Source organism: Saccostrea cucullata, unplaced genomic scaffold (assembly GCF_032062105.1).
Source record: "Saccostrea cucullata isolate Sc308-1 unplaced genomic scaffold, CSIRO_AGI_Scuc_v1 ctg326, whole genome shotgun sequence".
Classification (NCBI taxonomy): domain Eukaryota; kingdom Metazoa; phylum Mollusca; class Bivalvia; order Ostreida; family Ostreidae; genus Saccostrea; species Saccostrea cuccullata.
This window is the reverse complement of record NW_026930161.1, coordinates 22,295-46,969: the sequence shown is the minus strand read 5'-3', so window position 1 is coordinate 46,969 and position 24,675 is coordinate 22,295. Positions and strand designations below refer to the sequence as shown.

General features: G+C 32.9%; 1 protein-coding gene across 1 annotated transcript; it reads right to left on the bottom strand.

Annotated features, from left to right (window-relative positions):
• Nucleotides 1-850: 850 nt before the first annotated feature.
• On the bottom strand, nt 851-22,802 carry LOC134283099 (claspin-like). Its single transcript, XM_062765534.1, has 31 exons — nt 22,711-22,802; nt 19,522-19,627; nt 17,876-17,925; nt 17,255-17,330; nt 16,964-17,001; nt 15,100-15,148; nt 14,911-14,972; nt 14,650-14,692; nt 14,292-14,335; nt 13,750-13,810; nt 13,510-13,643; nt 13,234-13,327; nt 12,957-13,074; nt 12,083-12,787; nt 11,838-11,935; nt 11,497-11,750; nt 11,125-11,278; nt 10,787-11,040; nt 10,165-10,325; nt 9,751-9,872; nt 8,085-8,193; nt 7,671-7,803; nt 7,415-7,521; nt 6,909-6,952; nt 6,658-6,787; nt 6,305-6,426; nt 5,928-6,052; nt 5,353-5,422; nt 3,572-3,669; nt 2,174-2,326; nt 851-1,890 (listed from the first exon to the last, which is right to left on the bottom strand). Exons 1-31 carry the CDS (start codon nt 22,741-22,743, stop codon nt 1,756-1,758), a joined length of 3,882 nt encoding a protein of 1,293 aa, XP_062621518.1. The 5' UTR covers nt 22,744-22,802; the 3' UTR covers nt 851-1,755.
• Nucleotides 22,803-24,675: the final 1,873 nt, after the last annotated feature.

Here is a 24,675-nt window from a genome sequence, read left to right as displayed (position 1 = left end):
AAAAATTTTACCAAAGATTGTGCATATACCTCCAGATTTAAAGGTACATTGTATTAGTATGTTTATATTATGTGTCATATGATTGTATGACAATGTTCATCAAATCATAAATAAATTTTGTGTATGTGTGTGTGTGTGTGTGTGTGGGGGGGGGGGGGGGGGGGGGGGGGGTTACCATGCCCCTTTTCAGGTCCATCCCATCCCAAGGGTGAACATGCATACTTGAATCTACACTCTATCATGAAGCTTTCACTCAAGTTTTTTTTCCCCTTTTCTAGCCAAGTTGTTATTTGGGAGATGTGTAAATGACCCAATCCCAATAATCACCATTTCTTAATGACCTCCCCTTGGAAAAGGGTGTGGCCTTCTACTAGAAAAACTTTGAATCTCTTTCACATAAGGACAGACCTAAGGATAATCTGTGCGAAGTTTGATTGAAATTGGCCTTGTGTTTCTAGAGAAGATTAAAACGTAAAGTTTACTTACTAGTCGACAGACACTGGACAAATTTTAAATAGAACAGGTCACTGTTCAGGTGAGCTCAAAACACAATATCAGAAGTAAATATCAGCACAAGGTCTCAAAAATAATGAATTAAGTACTGAAAACAACAGAATAATGTCTAATAAATATATTATACAGATTTTCTCCACTAAAATGAACCAATGCAATTTTAGTACGGAATTAACAGTACAAATATCAAAGAGTAACCACACCTTGGTATTTGCAGAGAAATTTTTTTTTACCAAAAAATATAACACTTTTCATTATAAACTGACATTTTCAAAAAGCAAATAAGAAATTGAAATTTTTTTTTTCGTGGAAATATTTATTTTCATTCTTTAAAAAAAAAAAAAAAAAACATCTCATAAAATTAATCATATTGATTTCTTTAACACATAAACTACAGTCACACCTAATACCAGATATTTCTACAACTGAGTAAATAAACTGATTTATCTTACATCAGAGATCATTATGAAACTGAACGTAAATATAAATTTACTGTGTGGACAAATTCAAATCTAAATTCATACAAGTGCAACCATTACATGAAGGGTGATTTTCAGATAAAATAGACTACCTTTTAAAATTTCTGGACTCATGTGAAAAAAATATATAAAATGCATCTATGAAAGCACTCATACACAAAAAATATACAGTCAATAAATACCAAATATACATAGATATGTATTTACACTAAAACACTCATGCTTCAAGGTTTAATCATCTTTAGAAATGAAATACTGTACATACGCATGGGGACATTATTTTTAAGAATCAATCCCCCCTTTCTTTTTTCCAAGCGTACATTAAAAATGTATCAATCAATCAAAAGAAAATCCTCAATAAATAATTTCTCACATTTTATCCAAAATAAAACTGAATTACTGAATCTGATTTCCTCAATTGATGATCCTGTTAGTCGATCAAGCCATACAGAGTCTATGATCAGCACCATAAAGCAAAACCATAGGTCTCTTCAATGCATGCTATATAACCAAATACAACAAGCAAACCTGATGGAATCCAAGTATAAAATGTCATGTTTCATGTGTCAATTCACTTTTCCTCAGTTTTGAGGTAAGGACAGTGACTTCTCAAGTCTTGGTTTCACTTTCTGCCCCGGACACATGATTGCAGATGCTGATTTGTGAGAACGAGTCTTTTTCACTTTCTCCCCTACATATGATTGAAGATGCATTTTTGTGGGAAAGACAATGACATCTTTGGTCTGGGTTTCACTTACTGCCCCTACATATGATTGAAGATACTGTTTTGTGGGAATGATGATGACTTCTCTAGTCTAGGCTTCTTTGCCACTGGCTGATGCTGTTTTGGTAGATGGGCTTTTCTTGCCTTTCCCTGGGTTGGACCATTTACTGCATTCTACAATTTTACAAGAACCAGATTTGAACTCCCATGCTTGATCTACTCTCTGGTTTTCTTCTTAAATACTGTAATCCATTTATTTTCATATCATCTTTTATTCGAGATTTGGCAATGTGACAATTAATTTTCATGACCAAAGAAACCTTTTCCATTCATAGACAGCAAATTAATTGTACATGGGAAATAGTATTCACAAATTAAAGAAGACTGCAGTATCTGTGAATTTCTTGCACACAAATAAAAGTTGGTTTTACAGTAATATGAAAGTAACACAACATACCTGTTTATTTGTGTCTTTGTCAGGGGAGATAACCTGGAAGACAAAGTTCCTGGAATTCCTAGGTCCAGTAGGGTTAACTGTTGTCTTTGTGAGTTCGGCAATCTTAGCCAGAGTTTCTTTGTTCCTTCCAAGGAATGAACCCTTCTTCTGCATCTGGAACAATATTTTATCTCTGAAATCCCTTTTAATTTAAACTACATCAACATTACTTAAATAACTGTGCTTGAAACAAGAGAATTTTTCTAAGTCTAAAAGGGCATAACTCTGTCAAAAATGGTGTGATCATACCCAAAGCATAACTTGACCTAGATATTCATCTGAGTAATCTGAATACTAAATTCCATTTCAATATGTGCAAACTCTCAAAAGAAAATGAACGGAAACTGCAAATAATTGGAATTTTTCTAAGTCCAAGGGGCATAACTCTGTCAATTATGGTGCAATCGTACACAAAACAAAACTTGACCTAGACATTCATCTGACTAATCTGTATACTAAATTCCATTTCAATATGTGCAACCTCTCAAAAGAAAATGATCTGAAACTGCAAATAATTGGAATTTTTCTAAGTCCAAGGGGCATAACTGTCAATTATGAAGCGATCGCACCCAAAACAGAACCTGACCTAGACATTCATCTGATATACCAGTATACCAAATTTCATTTCAGTATGTGCAACGATTATGAAGAAAATGAACGGAAACTAAATGGACTGAATTTCAAAGTATTAGTGTTACACTTGAACAAACAAAGCCGTGAAATTCATTTGATTAAATTTTTCGCAAAGAAAATTTATGCCCCGGTAAACAATACCGACCGACAGACAGCAGCAAAGCAATATGCCCCCCTTCAATTTATTAAAGGGCTATTAGTGTTTAAATCATGGTTTTTTAAAAATGTTTCTCTCTGATTATATATGGCAACATGCACACAGAAAAATTATCTTCAGATTCTAAAATCATAATTCTTCAAACTGAACAAGACATAATTTTAATTCAGATATTTATTTGTCAAAGCTGTTAAGATCAGACCTTCAATCTGCAAAACACTTTAAAATAATATGTTGCAGGTTTAAGTGTCAATTTTTTTGTTCTTGATGTAAAAATAATAATTTTGGTTGAAACACATATTCCATTGAATATGAAAGATTAATCAATTGAATAAAAAAAATAATGCATTTTAGAGGGAAAAATTGTCTTACTTTCTAAACACAATGAAAGAAAATTAAATTCAAATTTAACATCTACACCCATTTATATTATTCCTTGTGCCAAACAAATGTGGTTAAGTACAATTTCAGTTATTTGTTCAAGTCTAACCATAAATTATACCAAACCCTAAATTACCTCAAAATTTTTCATCAATCCCAACAAGACTAAGAAGATAAATAGAACTTACTGTTGACTTGAATATAGTACTGGCTGTCATCTGTGTCCCATTCTCTTTGTTGACCATTTTCTCTGAAGACACCTTTTTGACTGCCCCAGTTTCTGAAACTAACCAAAAAGAAAATATTTTTAAAAAGTTTTTGTTAACATACCATGTAACAGGTATTTTCTGTGGATGGAAATTTTTGCGATTTTACCCCTGAAAGATAGCTGACTTCCATGTTTTCAGGTGAAAATTTATTTAATGGAAACAAATACTGAATTGTTTATATTTGATAGAACTTACATTTTTTAAACAAATTTTCATATTTCATGCATCCCATTAGCATAATTCTTATATTTTTACAATTCATAGTAAGAAGTTCAGAAATAACATTAAACAATAATATTTTAATTGCCATATGCACCATTTATAAGGCTAACATGCATGAATATCTAAATTATAATTGAAGGAATATTTTGCAAGAATAATTTTTGCAGATTTGTCCTATCTGCAAAATTTCACAAAAATTGTTCAACTGCAGAAAATACCCTTTATACTGTATTCTGATTCAATGAAAATGTATTATTAAATTTTATAAAAAAAATTAAGGATACACCAAAGGTTTCCAAAGGGTAAAATTTAATTTGCTTGTAATTCTTTCATTAACAAAGATAACATATTAAAAGTATATATCATTTGAAAGCTTGTTAAATTCACTATTTAATGATCTTAATTTAAATTTTCAATTTATCTTATTAAAAAATTATTAATATTTTAATGTAAATATTAGTGCATTTATATTTTATAAATCAACTTTTTTGTATTCCACCTCTCAAAGTCAAAATTTTGCCTCAATGTAGACTAAAGATTGAACTTTAAAACCGTATCTCAGATTTTTGATAAATCTTCTTATTCAAAAGTTACATCCATTTGTCTTTCAATGTTACCAATTTATTAGCCTAATTCTACATTTCCCCCAATAATTCGAGAACTGAGCAAGATATCAAAAATCTGAGATACGGTTTTGTGAACACACATTTGAGATGCATTCTGGCCAGTTTTCAGAGAAATTGGTCAATAAATAAGGGAGCTGAATCCTTTCAAATAATACCACCAACTGTCTGATCTTACTTTACAGTAGAGGGCAAAAACCCATTACACAACAAAGTCTGCCAAAGCTGGAAATATATGACACCTCGGAGATTCAGCTTTGGATACCTGTCACTTATCCATATTTCCTATGTATATTCACAAGAATGGGAGGTTCTGTTCTTTATTTAGGTGCTTTTAATGAAGTAAAATAGGTTCAATTCTGAATCAGAAAGATTTCCCGGCAAAATGGCAAGAGCTAAGGTCCACCTCCTATTTCATGGTCATTAGTGACCTGTTAGATCTCCTTCCCTAAATCTAGAGTCCCTGTAGTTTAATTACTGATAGCCTCTGTGTGGCTAGTGAAGAATTCCCCAAGTGGTCACAGTGATTTATTGCTCCTTTCAGAAGCAGGCAGTTACAGACCAAATCAGAAGCTTCAATAACGGCACATTCACATGTGTTAGTGTTTATGTTTGATTATTGTTAAATAATTAGAAAACTATTTAATAATCAGCAAGAATTTTTCATGCATTATAAAGCAGTGATTAGCATTGTTTTCTTAGCCAAAAATCTCAAAATTGACAAAAATCTTGAAAAAAGCCTTTGGTGTATCCTTAAACTGAAATCTTTAAAACAAATGTACATGAACTTTACAACTATTACCAAATATTGATATTTACAAAAGAATTTTTTAATTTCTATAGAAAAATACATACTACTTCTCTTCAAGAAAACTTTTCCAAATTTAAGGAATTGACTATTTTCATCTTCATTTCTTTCTTTTTCCTGAAAAACAAAACCCAAATACAAACATTACAAATGCTGGTAAATTACTTTAAATCTTTAAAAAAAATGTGAAAAAAAGGAGATACAAATGTAACCTGACAGGTTTAGCAAGGTGGACAACTCATTGAAAAACTGAAGAGAGAATGATGAGTGATGTTCTTTCTTGCATTACAGAGTGTCAGCATACTGTAAATGTATTATATTTAGCGTGTACAATATTTGGCAGAAAATGATTTTTGAACAAGTTAGCGTAAATTTGTTTTAGTGAATTTCTAGATGTTGTTATCAATGAATGCATGCGCAAGACATTTAGCTTTGTACTTGAATTAGCGGATGTTTCTTTCCGCCAAAAGCGCTAAAAAGAATACACAGCCAAATGTAATACATTTACAGTATAAGGAGACTATTAATATTGAAAACAAAGGTTGGATGCAAAGGGGTGTTTGGGAGAGTTTTCACATACAAAATATAACAAGGATTCCTACAAAACCAGCTTAGACCTGACCTGTTGTTCCTGTAGAAACTTTTCTCTCTCGTATCTCTCCTGTCTCCATTTAGCCTCCATATCTTCCTCTTCCACGTTCTCTCCATCAGAATCATTGTTAAACATGTCCTGTTGGGTCCCTTCATCTGAAAGTTAGAATCACATTACAAAATGTCTGCTTAATCCTACTATTAAAATTGCAAATATATGTTGTAAACTAATATTAAATCCTCAATTTTTTCTTCATTTAAATGTAATGAGCCAACATGTATTTCTTTTTAAAACTAGATGTTTAAAATCTAATATGCAGACAAAAAAATATGCACACTTTCTCAAGAATGAGTTTTAAGCTTCTAAAACCATTTTTTTAAGTCCTTGACTTTATAAACAATACATACCTATGTTACTCCATTTAAACCTACGGATACGACCTTGACCTTCACTGTGCAGGTCACCATCAGGTAGGTACATTTCTTGGTATCTGATCAGTTCTCTTTTGTCTTCATCTATAACTTGTTTTCTTTAAAAGAATATAAAACAAAATAATGAAGTAAATTACTTCTTCAAAATACAGAAAAAGTTTGACCCACAACTTTTAAAAAGCAATTTTTTTTTTCATTACAACTTTTTCTGAATAAGAATTTCTCTTTTCAATTAAGTTATGAATGTAAGATATGAATAAGAACTTAGAACTATGTCAGGTGAGTGTCTGAGGTCCAGTAGAATTTCTATTGCCTCCTAATGAACTTACAGGTGAGCCCTGCCCACTTGGTTCCTAAGTTCCTCCTCTGTGCCCACTTCATCTTTGTCCCCCTCCTCCATCTCTAAAATGTCTTCCTCCTCAGCAAGGTCCAAATTCTCATCACTGTCATATTCACTTCCTGTAATATGTGGAAAATACATGTATTCTAAAGCATGCTGGAATGATGTATGATTTTAAACAAATATCAACAGAACAGAAAATTATGCCTTATACTTCCTCAAAATTTCAGTTAATCTGACCTGATAATTCAGCCTCTGCTTCAACAAACTCTCTTCTTATTTTCCTGTTGAAAGGGAAATGTAAAATTCAAAATCAGAAGTGGAAATAGCACATAATTTATTTCATCTCTAATAACAAGGAACGTAATTCTGAGGTACATTCACTTTTCTCTGAACATTTCCCAGTAGAGGGTTCTTCTAGGAAAATATCATTTGTTGGTATGCCTTATTAATATCATAAAATGACATTTTGTTATTGAATATTTTTTTTTTAATCAGTCTTTTTTTTCTTCATTTTCTGCAAAACCCATTAAAACATCTGATTTACATTCAGTTTTCAGAGTATAATAATTAAATTTCAAACAAGCAAAAAATATAAAAAATTTCCTAACTTTAGAAATCGGGGTCTTTATTCAGGTCATAGAGTTGTGGTATAAAAATCATTGCAAAAAGTTGAGGTTTCTTGAGATATTGTCAGGAAATGAAAGTGAAAGTTGGGGGACAAAAAAGGTGTTCTATACATATACCCGTGTTTGTTGGCAATGGTAAATCCTTTGAACTTCTCCTGTTGAGGTCCCTTACCGTCTTCTTCCTCCTCCTCCTCATCTATTCTCTCTTCATCACTGAATACATTCTAAAGAAAAAAATCATCAGGGTGGATTAAGGATTCTCTTAAACACATAGTTTAAAGTAAATTTACCAAATCATTTTTTTTTCATCATAGTATGTGTTCCCCAACTCTTATCAAGTTTACATTACTTAAATATGGTGTATTTCAATCACCTTTCTATTATCTTCATCTTCCTCCTCATTGTCACTCACAAGTTTGAAGGAATCACTGCTGTCTTCTTCTTCATCATCTAGAGGAGATTTCCTCTTCACACCAGTCTTCTGAGATCTCCCTCCATCCACTTGACTAAAGAGTGATAAATTAGAGATTATATACCTCTACAAATGTAGACCATATGTACAAGCGAGACAGTCTCGTATTAAAGAAATTTTCAATGAGATGCACTACACAATTTCAAATTTTAGTGTTTCAATTACACTAGTAAACACCACAAAAACATGGCTGAAATATAGCTGACTTGGCATTAAGCAATGATCAATTAATCACATAAGGCAAAAAGATCATTTGAAGCAAGACTAGTAATCTACATTCTGAAATCTACGTCATTTGCGGATGTCTTTCCTCACCTCTCAGCAAACTTTCCTGAGCACAGTCCCATCAGCTGTTCCATGTTGTTCTGGGTATCTGTCTGGGTCCCAAACAACTGCTGCTTACAAGAACCTTTCTTATCATTTTCTGGTTATAAGAAAAAAGGGTAATGGTACATGTTATACTAACTGTTCAGTGGTACACAGTAATTCACTAACCGAAAAGAATATTAAGAAATTCATACTTTTTTCTCTCTTTCTCAAATCAAATTATTAAACAATCTTGTACTGTTATCTCATTTATACATGTAGGTACATAGAGCTAAATGTGTGTTCATTTATAAGGAATTAAAAATCAACTTTTTAAAAGAAACTAGAACTGTCCAAATGTGACAAAATACCCCCCGCTGGGTTTTTCAGAAGTAAGTTTTTCCATAAGAAAGATATGGACCGGACATGAATTATGAAATTTTCTTCTAGTGACCTTGAACTTCCCCAAATGACCTTGGGTCAAGGTCATGACACACCCTTGGGTCATGGGCAATCTTTGTGTGAAATGACAACTTACCAAGTTTATCCATAAGAAAGATATGGACAGGACACTAGGGGTGGGACGATACACAGATCTTGCGATACGATACTTATCTCGATATATTAGCACGATACGATACGTATCTCGATATTATGATAAATTATAACACTATTTTTAAAAAGTATTTTATTACATTTTCTGTCTTGACATTAAATCAACTGTTACATGATAAATTATAAAACTATGCAAAAGAATTAGTATCTTATTTCATTCTTTTTTTGTCTTGACATTAAATCAACAAATTATTCTTAGACTATATAAAATCATGTGTGCTTTGAAATTAATACTTGAAGTTCATTTATTTCATTGACTAAAACTTTACAAAAACAATAATACATGTATATATTATTGTTACCAAATTTCTATAAACAAGTTTTTTACAAACATTAATGTAGTTCATCAAAGAAGACTGACTAAAATTTCATATTTAAAAAAAACTGCACATTTACATTATAATCAATTGCTGACAGTCTGCAGCCTAGTTGAGATTACAATAAAGCACGAGATGGACTAACAATTAATAATGTCAAATGTTCTGGAAACAATACTTTCTGTGTATAGCACGCTTTACATACTGAACTTTTCTTGTCCAATCTTCCGAGGCTGCTTAAAAGTAAAAACGTTTTACCCCTAATCAACGACTTATTAGTTCTATAGTGTGTTTTCAATATCATCATCGTCTCTTCGCTTCGTACAAGCCGCCATTTTCCAAGGACAGGTACGTTCATTTTCAATTTTTGGATAGGTCGTTCCTGTATCGTTTCGTACCGATATTTGAATGCTTGTATTGTAAACCGTATCTTTGAGGAAAATATCGATATGTATGGGTGTATCGGTATATCGTCCCACCCCTACCGGACACGAATTATGAAAATTTTTCTTCCAGTGACCTTGAACTTCCCCAAATGACCTTGGGTCAAGGTCATGACACACCCTTGGGTCATGGGCAATCTTTGTGTGGAGTAGTAGATTCTAATGTCCCTCTGTAAGAAAGATATGGACCGGACACGATTGCACAGACAGACGGACAAGGTGATTCCTATATACCCCCCAAACTTCGTTTGCGGGGGGTATAATTATCTGCTCTTATACAGAGTTAGACAAGCTGCAAACCTTGGAATCTCCCTGAACATAAACCAAGGAGTTCATCAAAGTTCTCTTGTGAAGAGTCCATATCAAAACTCATATAAGGTTTAGACTTGGGTTTCTTGGCTGTTGAACCTGTGCGTAAAAATCTACAAAACAAAAATTCTCCAATAGAAATTGCTGAATTGCATAATACACATACAGTCAAACTTCATTATCTTGAACTCAATGTGACCAAGAAAAACAAAATTGAATATTTCTGGGGATTCAATGCACTGAGGGTAAAAAACTGAAAGAAAACGTGATTGGGATTTTAAATCACTTTGACATATCCAAAGTTATTGAGAAATCAGTGTTCGATAACATTATACTGAAATCAAGGAAAAAGGAAAGAAAACTTCAATGTGAAACAAAACTCTACTAATAAACAAGAACAGTTACCCATCATTATCAAACATCCTAGACTGGGACTCCTCAATGTAAAAGTTGAGGGTCTGGGATTGCTGGCTGTCCATACAGGTGGAGGGTATGGCTGGGAGGGTACCATACAGATCCTGGGAGTCCTCCACAGGGGGGATCAGGCTGCTGGTCCTCTTAACCTCCTGTAAAACAAGGTGCTTTATATAGATATTACAGTAATATAATAACTGTTATATTATTGCAGGTTGTCCCTAAGAGCCATACATTGGGGAACTTCCACACCTACATGTATAATGATGTAATCCCCCACTTATTTTGGTATTACTCTTTAACTCCACATTAGGATAGGAACCCCTTGTACTCCCTTGTACTTCTTAAATGTCTCTTCTATTTCAGTTCATAAGAACAACCCTGTGATTGTATTAGTCGACACACGTACAAAATTATAACAAGATATTTATCCAATATGTAAACAGGCTTTGATGTACAACATCAAAAGTGTCAAGGGACACAGACTGAGATTTGGAAAATGTGATTACTATAAGGGTTCTATGTTTTTATGCGAGGCCCTAAAATAGTCATTTTGAAATTCTCTTCTGAATACAGTGATTAATTGGATGCATTGTCATAAAATCGGGAATACCTGAGCTTGTGTTGCCTGTGAACCATGCTTAGAGAAAGGAACAAACATATCATCAAGTGGTTCTTTGAAGAGACCCTTGTCATCAGTTTTGTCTTCCTGTGCTTTCTCTTTATTTGGATCAGATCCACTTTGCCCCTCCTCATTAGTGGCTTTTTCCTGTTCCTCAGTAACATCCCTGCTCTCCTCATCATCACTAATCTGCAAAACTCGGGGCTTCTTTTTCTTTGCTGAAGATTTGATTTGTATTGCTTGGTCTGGAAAAGTTAATAACCAAGGTGTTGTTCTATCCTCACATCAAAAATATAACTAAAAACAACTATCCTTCCTTTTTTGTTTACCTTTTTCATCTTCTGTCTGATCCTCTACAACATCATCATCATCATCATCATCTGACAGATGAAGTTTTAGATTATCAACGTCCTCATCACTTTCACAGCCCGCATCATCATCTCCATCATCTTCTTCTGCCTCATCATCAGCAAAGGGGTTTTTCTGTATAAATTATCAAGATATATTAAATTAAATCATAAATTACTTGGGTCTGCTAGTATTTAGTGGTGTAATAGGCTCCATGCATAAGGCAGGGATTTCCAAACAACACATTCACACAGATAAATATTGCATTCAAAATACTTAAAGAATTTGTAACCAAAAGAATAAGTACAATTATCAGCAAAAGTTATTGTGCACTACATGTATATTTCACAAACCTCTTTCTCTCTTTCCTCTTCTTCTTCCATTTCTTCATCTTCGCCAAACTCTTCATCGAATTCATCATCCTCCACATCAGTGTCTGAGTGTTCTGACATTTCATCATCGTTATCTAAGATGGCATCCTCATCCTCTGCTGTGTAACCTTCCTCATTGTCAAGGTCATATACATCCTGCCTCTGCTTCCTAGATTCCTCTCGTTTCACTTTCATTTTCTCTTGAAGCTTCTCTTTAAGAGCTACAAGTTTTGCTCCTGAAAAACAAATATCATTTGACTTTCTATACAATTTTCATTCATGACATTACAGGAACGAAAGTTTTGAACCTGTTATCAGCGTACCTGGTGCATCAATGGCTTGGAGAGAACTCTCATCTTCCTGTGTGGGATGATAAGTGAAAGTCTTCATGTGGAGTTCATCCTTGTCTTTCTCAACAATTCTAAAGAAAAAAAATACAAAATCAACATCAGAGATGAAACCTTCAGTTTCATAAATATTCCTCAAGAAGCAATCATACAAAAAGCAATACAAAAATATATTGTTAAAGAATCTTTCACACATGACCCAGAAAATTCCTACTGCTTACCTTATATCAACATCCTTGTTGACATGTTTGGTCCTCTTTTTACAATGGTCCATAAACCTCCCCATAAGTTTCCTGACCCCTGGGTTTTGTGGTTCCTCCTCTTCTTCTTCATCTAGACTGATAACAGCATCAGGGCCCCCACTTAACTTAGGAACAGCTGACATGTGTGGCAAGTCAGGTTCTAGCAAGAAAGACAACTTTGATTCCTGAGTTTTGGTGTGTTCTGTCCTGTTTTGTGAAGCAATCTCCTCTGAATTGGATTTGGCCGATTGTTTTTCCAGAGTTTTTGTAGAATCGGTACACTGAGTGTTTGAAATATCACCTTCAGAATCTACTGACTTTTCACAATTAGCACCACCTTCATCTTTGAGGGACAATTTAGCCTGCTCATCCGATAGTTTGGGAGAGTCATTCTGTCCCAACCTTTCTCTGACTTCTTTTTCTCTTTCCTCCAAATCAGGAAGATCATCTTCTCCTAAATGAACTTCAGAAGATAAATGTTTTTCTTTGGCATCTTCAGAAACATTTTCCTGTGCACTAATTTCCTCTTCTGTGTCTTTTACTATTTTTTCAGATCCTTCTGCTGCTTCGATATTTGAAGTCTTTTCTGTAACCTTTTCTGAAGTGCTCTGCATTGTCTTATTGCCTTCACTTTCTTTATTTGTTTTGTCTTTTTCAAATGTCTGCTGCATTATCTTGGCCTTACTGGAAAAAAAAAACAAAAGCATAGTACAGCACAATTACTAGCAATACTCGTGAAGTTTGATAATTACAAAGTTACTTTTAATCAAATTTTCCTATTTCCCTCGATACAGAGGTACATGTATGTGTATTTTTTTTTTAAGGATTTGTCCGTGTTCATGTTCATTCTTACTGTATATCTCTTGTATTGTGCAAACTTTTGTATAGTTCTTGCTTTCTGGAAGCTCTGGCCAAAAAAGCTGACAAAGGTTTGGGTTCTGGCTGGTGATAAGGCAAGTTAACTCGACTCTCTGGAGAAGAAATGATCCATTACTGGAGATACCAGTATACAGTGAAAAAAGATTTTCTGTTATACAAATTTATCTTGGAAAAAAATTAATATGTATCAATTTTTTATAAGACAATTTTACAATTAATTATTAATAATTTTCGCACACGCAATGGGTTACCTCTAACAATTCTCTGGGTTTCACTGTGGATATCTAAAAGTTCATCCTTTCTGGATTTTTCTTTTGTCTTTCTACTGGGCTTTTTTGCAGCACCCTGACAAACATTCATAATTTATCAGTTTAGTTCATATGTTTACTTTATATATTCACAAACAATACATATGCATTGAACTTTATTTTCTAAAATGAATGCAAGTGTTTGGGTGATTCTACATTTTCTCTTCTGTTGAGAAGAGAAGGGGATGGAAATAAATGTGACATACTGTAACTGTGTACCTTCTTTAATTTGGCCAGAAGTTTTGGATCCAAAGAAGATTCATCAAATCCTTCATCTTCATTGCCCTCCTTGCTGCTATCTGAGTTGTCTCCACTGTCACTCTCAGAGTTATCTTCCTTGTTATGGTTCTCTCCTACAATATTTTCAGACATTAACATTTGATGTTACACTAATATCTGCAAATGTAATTAGACTTTATGAAAAGAAGTATTTTTGAGATGTTAAATACAGATACAGACCTTGTGAATTTTCCTCCTCATTTTCAGCATCAAATAAGTCACTGTTGGCAAACAAAGTACTCTGTGAAAAAAATCATAGATACATGTAAAAAATAAATCTCCATTTGAAACAAAATTTACAATTACTAGATAGTAAAATGTTCTTGTTAAACTAGAATATCCTGGCTAAGTTGAAATATAGCAACACATACATTATTTTAATGTTGAGACATTACAGGACTTTAATAGTCGAACCCATTACCAGCAAGTCACCTGTGTTGTTCACTACTTTCAATATTAACATTTACTTAATGACTAAGAAGAAAATATTGTGATTTTCTAAGTGCTGTGATAAGATTTCCATGATTTTGAATTGTCAATCTTGATCCTTGCTAAACCTCAGTAAGTATTATTAATCACATTGTTTGCTGACAAATGTCATAGACAATGTACGAATATTTTTTTTCTCTGCTTGTCATCCAATTTGAGGTAAGTTTGTGTATGTCTCTGACATTAGTCAACAATCTAACCTTGAATAAACTATTAATTCCATGTAACTGTACCTTAGCTGCCCCTGCTTGTTCCTGATCATCTTTTTGTTCATACTCTGAAACGAATTTGGCATAAAAGGTTACTTATATTGTACCACTAATACTTTATAGTTTTACTATTACATACTGTAGATCACTTAATTTTCGCGAGACCTTATTTTCGCGAGATAGTCATTGACTCGTTATTAACGAGACAAAATTTTCACGAATTTTGGTCATAGCCCTATATAATCTTAAGGAATTCAATTATAAGCGAGAATGAAATTTTCTCGAGCATACCGCCTCGCGTAATTACGCGGAAATAAAGTTCTCGCGAATAAAAAGTGATTTACAGTAGCTACTCAATATTTAAAGAGGTTACTTGAATTACCTTTGGTAGAATCGTTGCTATCATCATCAAATACAGCAGCAATCTGTAAATCACAAATACATCAGAGATAGAAAAAGGAAATTGTGTTAAACTTTTCCTAACAGCATATCAAAGTATTCTTGTGACATAACCTCAATACAATAATGATCTCTGAATAAAAAATATTAAAAAAATATTACAAACAGTAGTATCAATATAAAGACCCTATCTTACATTTCAGTTGCAAGTTATAACTTTACTTTCACTTATTGTATAACTTACTCTTTTCTTCTTTATAACTGAACCTAAAGTTATTTCATCATCATCATCATCACTATCACTACCTACAAGCACAATATACATACATGTACAGTTTAATCATAGCATTTCTATTCCAATTTTCAGCTCTTGGCAATTAAGTTTAAAGATAAGATTCATTTTTTCCTTCAATTTTATGACTGTATATCAAACCATTCTCGGATCCACTTTCCAATGCTTTGGTTAGAGCTTCATCTATCACCTGTAAATAAGACTGATATATTAAAATGTTTATAAGGAATCATCTATTTTTCTTAGCAAGATTGCAGACCTGTTTACCCATATCGTTGTCTCTTAGTATTTTTGATTAGATTTGTCCATGAGATTTTGCATTTGCCGATAAGATTCCATTTTCCATCAATTTTACATAAAAAATAGAGAACAACTGCTTTTCTGACTACTAAAAAAAGGGTTTAATAACATGGTATTGATAATTTTATACCATGATGTTTTGGCAAACCGACATAACTATGTTTGAAATCTTTTTAAGTAATTATAAAAAGCTTGAAACTGAGACAGCTAGATCATCAAGAAAAACAACTTCTAAATTCTTAACAAGTGTATTTCTTATCCCCGTATTTTCATAATAGCAAAACGCGAGACATATTTTGGAACAAAAATCTGTACAAAATACAGCGAAATTGTAAGAGTAAACAGGTCTGAGAGTGTTTGAAAAGAACTTTCAAACTTTTATGGTCCATAACAAAATGAATAACGAGGACTGCAAAGCAGAGCATTCTTTCACAAGACAGCAGATCCCAAAATGTATTATTACTTCCTCTATGTATATACTCACCATTTAGGCTATCTAAATTTAATTCCTTGGTTCTCAGGCCAATTTTCTCCAAAACAGATGCGGGAGGGCGGCATTTTATTTTTCATTTTATTGGCAATAAAGGAGATGAGGGAGGTATTTTTTTTAAATTTTAATTTCCGATTTTCTTTAACATAAAGATAATTTTTTTAATCACAGATATACTTTCCATTTCTGGTCAAAATGTCTGCTTTATCCATTGCTTAACAGCGTGTAAACATCGTAGGTAATGTCCTCAAATGTATTTTCAAACGAAGTAGCCAAAATCTCATTGTAAATGGCTACCGGAAGTGATATTTGAATACTAAACTACGAAACAAATGAGGTCGGAATTTTTTTTCCCGGATTGGTCTCCGCAATACCAACTTTTTATTTTATCAAAAATACAATAAAATCGGCAATGCGGGTACCTCCAAACAGATGCGCGCGGGCCTGAGAACCAAGATTTCATTTTTATATGGCCTTACATATTCACAAGTGTTTTAACCCCTTACATGGCATATACGCATTTCTACGCCTCTGACTTGAAAAACGAGTATAGTGTGAAAAAACATTCATCAGCTTTTTATTAATACTGCAAATATCAGAATAAATCTTCCAAGATTGGAAAGAGAAAATAATTACGATGAAATAATCTACAGAAATGTATTCAATTGGTTGTACCAGTTTTTTGCTAGCTTGAGTTAAACTTTGCGCATAATTTGAGCGATTTTGCCATTATCGAACTCAATACGGGGGTAACAAGTAATGTGTAAAAATGCTAAATTCTGGTGATTACCTCCCAACCCCACTCCATCCCCTCAAAATACTAAAAATTGGTTTGTGTAAAAATGTACAATATGCTCATAATTTTCAACACAACAATAAAATATTTTTCTGATATATTTAGCTAAGCAGAAAAACTAGAATGAAACTCATTCTTGAATAAATGGAAATTACAGTATGATTATGATTTATTTCGTTGCCATGGCAACTGAAATGATATTTTTATAACCATTTTCAGAAAGTACACAATACCTGCTTTCAGAATATATATACATTGGTATGTACAAAAAATTCAAGAAATACTAAAAAAAAAATGCATTGAAATCTTAATATCAATTTTCCTAGAAATGCTTAAAATCTTTGCCATGGAAGAGGTTAATACATCCCCTCCAACTTGTTGCAAGGGGATAAAAACTTTAATTTTGCTACGCAACTTACCAATGGTGATTCACTCTCTGTTCTCCTGACATCTTTTTCTGAAAATATTAGTTAAAGGGTCTGGTTTTTTTTTCAATAACTTCTTAATGCAAACACATGGTAAAAAGAGCCTTCATACTTCTTACATAAGTTTGCTCGAAATAAATTAAACCCTTAAAAATTTAACTTTTATCAATTTCACAACCTTACAAGTCACTCGGTTTGATTTAGAAACATGAATTCCTGTCAACTTTACATAATACCAAAAGACAAAATCAGAGTCGAGATTTCAGTTGAACAGAGAATACACACCTTCTATTGTTGTTTCTCCTTCCCCCTGAGTACTCTCCTCTTCTTCATCGTCCTCATCATCCAATATCCTCTTACTCTGATGAAACAAAATTGTCTAGTGAACATGCTGTTAAATATGCAGTTTCCCTTCTGCCTTGAACCCAAAATATTTTTTTAATCATCATCTTTTTACTATTTTTAAGCATACTTTTTTTGTCTAACATTTATTACTTGGCCCGTACATACAGAAATCACTCTGCGTATCTTCGATTCTAAAATACCTTCCCTTTTTTGTGTGTGTGTTGGGGGGGGGGGGGGGGGGTTCGTGTAAATGTACATTTTTGGCATACTGTAGATTCCTTATTTTTCGCGAGTACTTTTTATCGCGATCTGGGCCTTTAACGTCAAATCGCAAGAATTATAATTCGCGAATGGACGGTAGATTAACAATATTTTCCATAAATTTCAGCACCATAATAATAAAAGCGAGTAATATTTTTTTCGCGAGTGACGCTTCTCGCGAAATTACGCGGAAATTAATTCTTCGCGTATAATTAGGAATCTACAGTATTACTTGGTTTAGATGTTTTTTGCATGCAGAATTCAGAATTACTGTTATGACAATGCACATTTGAAATTTACCTGTTTTGATTTTCTGCCTATCAATATGTCATTTTCTTCCTCATCACTCACTAAAAACAAAATATAAATCAGTGAAATAAATCTATAATAAAAATTCTTTGATAGGGCCATATAAAAAGTGATAGCAATGTTAAAGCGATGAATAAGTTGAACATGAATCTTGCCTTCTAAAGAAGCTAAATTCAGAAAATAAAGTTGTAAAAGGTAAGCAGTCACAACATTGATTGATTGTATAAATGAATTTGCAATTTTCTTTGGCCTCCACTCTGACTCTCATCCTCACTTCTCACAAGCAGTGGCAGAGTCAAAGCAATCCAGTGCTCCAAGTTGCGACTAAAATGGTCGCATTTGCGACTAAAAAACTGATTTTGGGACTAGAAATAAAAACAAACTCACATTTTCGCAACTGAGAAAATTTGGGCTGGTAACGTCGATTTTTAAGATCAGGATCGAGATTTACGTTGATCAAGTTTCTCTATCAAGAAAATGTTTGAAGACATATACTTTAATACACTTTACAAGGCATCGCATGGACTTGGATAACGTAATGTTATGACAGCATGCTGTAATGGTGACTTACACAAAGTTTGATAGAACCAGAGACATTTATACATAATGTCTCTGATAGAATGGCATCCAAACTTCGTAAACTTTCTGGGACCCAACCTTGTTATTGATCATGAAGCATTTGGTCAATTGCTTGCATATCACAACGAATCATGCTAATAAAAAGTGTTTTGGTGGTATTTATAATCACAATAACCGTATAATGAGTGAATAGATAGAATGTTCTATCGTTAAATGATAAATGTCCCACAGACCCCGTTTAACGATAGAATGTGTTCCGTGTAATCACAATGTAGCAAAGTAAACATGGTCGATTACTCGTACTAGTGCATTTACTATGAAAATCAAGAGAGTTCCGAACGTAAACATGGCGTTTAAATTTGAAACGAGAAAAAACGTTGAGAAAATTAGTTGAATTTTCGTCTTTATTTAGACTAAACTTTAGGTTTAAATACTTACGCAGCCCCAAAAAGGTTTGTTTTGATTTATTTACAAGTTATTTTCAGGGCAAATCTGTTTGTATCCTTCAAAATCGTTTTGGAGCGATTCTGCAATTTTTTGCTACATTGCGAGTATATGGGTGGTATTTTAACTGTGGTGAGAGCTTGTCCCGAGACACAGTTAGATTATTCTAACTAAATGAGTTAAGTACGTAGTAGTAAGTAAACATGACAAACAGATCGCTAAGTCCTGTGTCAATAACTGTCAGAATCGAATTTTCAGTTGATAAAATTTTATTTCTATGATCAGATTTCTTGTGTTCTGTGTTTTGTACAACCATAAGGGTAGATGTATTGAATAAAAATATTTCCTTCAACCTAGCAAATTGTTTCTAGTCACAGTAATAAGTAATATCTTGGATTTAATAAATTAAATTAACTAGTTTTATTCAAAAAATGTATTTTTAAATTTTATGGCGAGTGAAAAATTTGATAATGGCGACCAGAAATTCTGAAATGGCGACCAAAAAAATTTTTAGCGACCTTAAAGCAAGTGTGACTTGGAGCACTGCAATCTTGGATTATAAAAATATAAATCTACACAATCTCAATTACAAACAAGGTAAAATTTTTCCTTACAGTGTATGTCTTGTTCATTAGACTGCTGGCTATCATCATCCATCCCTGAATCCACTTTTTCACTACTGTGAGCATCTTCTTTCAAACTTCCCCTTACTTCAATCTGCTAAAAAAAAAAACGTATTCCTTTTATAACAGCATGATCAGATTCTTCTAATTTTGTGCATATGGAAGGAAGTGTCTATCGGCACGACGGTCGTGCCGATAAATTTCGTTATCCGCACGACGGTCGTGCGAATAACAGTTCTTATCCGCACGACACAAGAGAGATAACTCTAACATAAATTATATCAACACTGAACGCTGCTGGTGGGGGGAAATTATATATGTACAACGACGTATACTTTTTACCCCAAACCAACGAACGTATACTTTTCACCCCAACCAACGAACCTACGAACATTTAATATATAAAATGAATTATCTATGATATTCTTTTAGTTGCTTTCAAATTTCCTTTGTTGAATATTCTTCATGTCTAAATAAATTGACATAAATAAATTATATTTTAAATATTATTCATCCTTTGTATTATTTAATTCTTGGGTATTTTTCAAAGGTTATGTTGATTGGAGCAAAAATTATGTAAATTATAGCCTGTACACAAATATTTTTCTCATCATAATATACTTTCCTTTATTTACGATCTTTAATAGTCTTTCCCTATTTTAATTCTGTCTCTCTCTCTCTCTCTCTCTCTCTCTATTTCTTCCGAATACCACGTGAAAATTATAATATGGGTAAAATATTATGTCGAATTTTCCGTATTTATTTTTTGAGACGTGTACATAATGTAAGTCCCTAAGTGCCGCTGAAATTGTGCACGTGAATTGCGCCCACAGTTGAAAAATTGACCATGCGGTAAGTAGAACTGCGATAGTTTGAAGGATTCAAGTTTGAAAAAAACTTCCCGGATTTTTAGACAGGGGCGACCCCTAGTCCCCAAAATGATAGAGAGAATCCAGTATATGTTAATCTTGTTTTGTTTATAAATAAGATATAAACATTCATTAGTTGCATTTTAGTTATATGTACTGCATGTATAAAAATGTTATGAATTTCCAAAATAACACCCCACCCCTAAAAAAATATAATAATCATGGTTAACTTTAAATTTATTCTATGCTTTATTATTTTACGGTCATACTAAAATACGCCTGCCGACGCCTGCCATGGGAAAATACGCCTGCCGAGAAAATATATACACGTATTTTAGTATTACCCATTATTTTATGTACAGCACACAGGCACTTGTTTCGGAAATAATTTTTAAACTCAGTATAATAATAACACAAGGTGATATTACTATACAAATACAAATACTTTATTGGCACAAACGCAATTATAATGATTGACAAAGGCCTACTGAACATCATTAAATAATGTTTAAATAATTTTTTCAAGAATTGTCAAGTAATTGACTTCTAAGTTCAAAACAGTCTCTGATAAATTTAACAGTAACTTTCAAGACTTTTTGTATATATGCTATGGGTTTAAAAATTATTTCCGAAACAAGTGCCTGTGGTACAGCATTATTTTACAAATAAGAAAACGATTACTCAGTATAAAAATCGAAATTTTATTTATTTAGAAAGGAACACAACTATGAACATGATGGATAAAATAAAACATCACAAAACATGAAAGAAACGTTCTGAAAGAGGGTAACCTTGTTTGTTCTTTTAATTATTACCATAGGGAGATCGTAATCTCGATTCCTATATTACACTAGTTCATGTATCATATCAAGTGTGTATATAAAATTAAATTTGCGTGTCGTATTTCGAAAATAAAATTGCCGTTTTTTAGGGGGGTCTTTCTTTTCTTTTCTTCTTTTTTTCTTGGAAAAATCAAATCACTGCAAAAAACGGCTAAGTCACATTTTTAATAAAAAAAAACTCTTGCATAGAAACACATGAATAATAAGCATGGAAAAAGGTGGGTTAACTATTAGGGGTGGGACGATATACCGATACACCGATACATATCGATATTTTCCTCTAAGATACGGTTTACGATACGAGCATTCAAATATCGGTACGAAACGATACACGAACGACCTATCCAAAAATTGAAAATGAAAGTATCTGTCCTTGAAAATGGCGGCCTGTACGAAGCGAAAAGATGGTGTTGATATTGAAAACACACTTTAGAACTGATAAGTCGTTGATTAGGGGTAATACGTTTTCACTTTTAAGCAGCCTCGGAAGATTGGACAAGAAAAGTTCAGTGTGCAAAGCGTGCTATACACAGAAAAGTATCGTTTCCAGAACATTTGATATTATTAGTTGTTAGTCCATTCATACTTTTTTTCGTAATCTCAACTTGGGTACAGACATTCAGCAATAAATAATAATGTAAATGTGATTTTTTAATGAGCTTTTAGTCAGTGTTCGTTGATAAACTACACAACTATTTGTTAACAACTTGATTAATAGAAATTTGGTAATATGTACAATTGTCCTGTACTATTGTTTTTGTAAAGATTTAGTTAATGAAGTTGATGAACTTCAAGTATTAATTTCATAGCACACATGATTTGATATAGAATATTTTTTTGAGTTAATGTCAAGACAAAAAAATTAAATAAAATACTAATTCTTTTGAATAGTTTTATAATTTATCATATTGTGTTAATGTCAAGACAAAAAAAAATGAAATAAAATACTATTTTTTAAAAGTTTTATGATTTATCATAATATCGAGATACGTATCGTATCGTGCCAATATATCGAGATACGTATCGTATCGCAAGATCTGTGTATCGTCCCACCCCTATTAACTATATGTCATGTGGATGTCTAATAAATAAAATTTGTTTTGAGCTTCAACGTACAGAAGCAGAATGACATGTAAAAAATCATATCAAAGTAAAAATATAATACAAATAAACGTATAATTAATATTAATTAATTTTGAAATTTGTCGTGCGAATAACGTTTATAATTCGCACGACCGTCGTGCGAATAACTTTAGGTATCGGCACGACCGTCGTGCGGATAACATCGGTAATTAGCACGACCGTCGTGCGTATAGCCTCGGCCCATATGGAATTTTTATGCCAACCGCCTAAATGATGTTTAGGTCTTTAGGAGTCTGATAAGAATGTATGTGTCCTCACGTGAGCTCATTTTCTTTGACTTGAATTTCATAAAGATACAAAATCAATGCATCTAAACAATAACTTACGGTAGCATTAATTTCTGTTGTTTCCACCGTCATCTTTACATTTCCTCTTTCGCGCGTTATTCCGGCGCCTGCGTAAATCTGCAAACTTCCGGTAGAATACTCAAAGGAGCGAAAACGTGCTGACTTACGAATTCCGGATTATTTTTAAAATGTATTAAATACAAGTTTGGCTTTCCAGAAAGCTTGAAATGTCATCTCTTTGGGCTTCATTTATGTCACAGAATAAACAGTTAATTGAATGTAACTTTTTTTCAGCACTGTCAAGTTTAAATAAATGGAGAGGTACCCTCTCTGATGACACGTGTCTGTAATTCTAAATTTATGTGAAAATATGTTTTAACTTATTATTACAAATATTTTTTTTTTGTTTAATGTATTTAGAAATTGTTATTGTACAACTAAGCAGTATTCGAAAAATTTGTAAGCATTTTTTTTTAACAGGAAGTTGGACAAAAACCTTAGCGTTTCTTTTGACCTTACATATACGTATTTCACAGCTTCTTACTCTGACGCAGACAAAAGCGCTAACTTTATAATTCAGACCCTTTCCTTTCCAAAGATTTTCCTTAATCTTCTCATTCCTTTAAGTGACATGCCCATCGAACACCCATGGGATATAAAAGGGGAAAATGAACTAAACTTACATAAAAAAGTTTACTATTCAGAATTTTAACTTTTAACAGCACTGGCTAATTTGAGGGGGGGGGGGGCAGGTTCGCCCTTTTTGTGTGCAAAATATACATAAGATTTCATAATTCATTTTTTGTGTGAGGCTGTAGGCCCCTACCCTGAACCCCCCTTTTCAAGATTCCTGTATCCGCCACTGTGAACGCTTTATAAAATATAAGCACATGCACAAGGCCCTGTCGAAATATAGCATAGGATAGAGAAAACTGCCATCAACGTAATTAACTTGAAAGCACATACAATATCAAATCTACTTTTACACAATTTTATATAGCTTATTATCCAAAGAAATAACGCCCACATATTTTTAAATACAGGTGAGTAATAACATTTAACATAAAATTAAGCATTTATAAATTATCTGAAAAAAGAGTCCTAATTTGCCAACTCTGAACTTAGGCTGTTTTAGGAATACAGTATTGTGCCATTATAGTGATCGTCAAAATTCACGTGCAATGCGTTTATTTCTGTGTTTTGTTTTAGAAAACTTGATCTGCATACTAAAAATACACAATTCTGTAAATTATAATTTTGGCTCCATTTCAGTAATATAGGAGAAGTGATTTGATGACTCTTTTGCCATTAATGCAATTTACAACTGCATAAAGAATTTGATTGCAAGTTCTTTAATTATAAACATGATAAATCCTTCAAAAGAATAGATTAGACTTGCAAAAAAATACTTATTTAGATTCTTTGCAGCTTTGAATTGTGATCAATCTTCCAATATCTGTCAGTAGTATGTTATAGACATTTATGTTAATGCGCCTATAACTTGTGCTTTTAATTTATGATTTTTTTTTACTCATAATACATTCGCTGAAACAGTCTTGTATTATTTAAGAAGAATGACGGCAAGTTATAAAATGACTACAGTATCCTGTTGTTGACCAGTTTTCATGTTGTAAATTTTGCATTTACCTGCCCCTAGTAAACAACCTGATAAAAGTACCAAAAAATTAAAGTTTTCACCTTCAGTTCATATCACTAAACGCGATTACTTTTGTAAATGTTAAAATAAATTTGATTTTGTTTTTTTTTTTGTGAATTCTTGGATCCAGAGGATATTTACACACCCGCTGACCTAGTTAGAAGATTCTATCTTGTTCATTTACGTAATAGCCAAGAAGACTACCGGGGTATATATAAGAACATACAGTGTATATTTTGAAGACTCCGCCACCCAGGCGATTGTGTGTGTCTAACTCTCTCTGATTTCTGTGCAGCTTGTTTTCTTTATCGATAGAAATAAAGGAGATCGTTCATTGTTTACATCTC

Excerpts from the sequence above, each read along its gene's own strand:
- LOC134283099 (XM_062765534.1), bottom strand. The coding sequence starts at position 22,743 with ATGACGGTGGAAACAACAGAAATTAATGCTACC. Across the intron at positions 11,936-12,082 it reads AACAAGGATGTTGATATAAG|AATTGTTGAGAAAGACAAGG; the intron begins GTAAGCAGTAGG and ends TTTTTTCTTTAG. Across the intron at positions 1,891-2,173 it reads ACAAAGACACAAATAAACAG|AATGCAGTAAATGGTCCAAC; the intron begins GTATGTTGTGTT and ends GTAAAATTGTAG.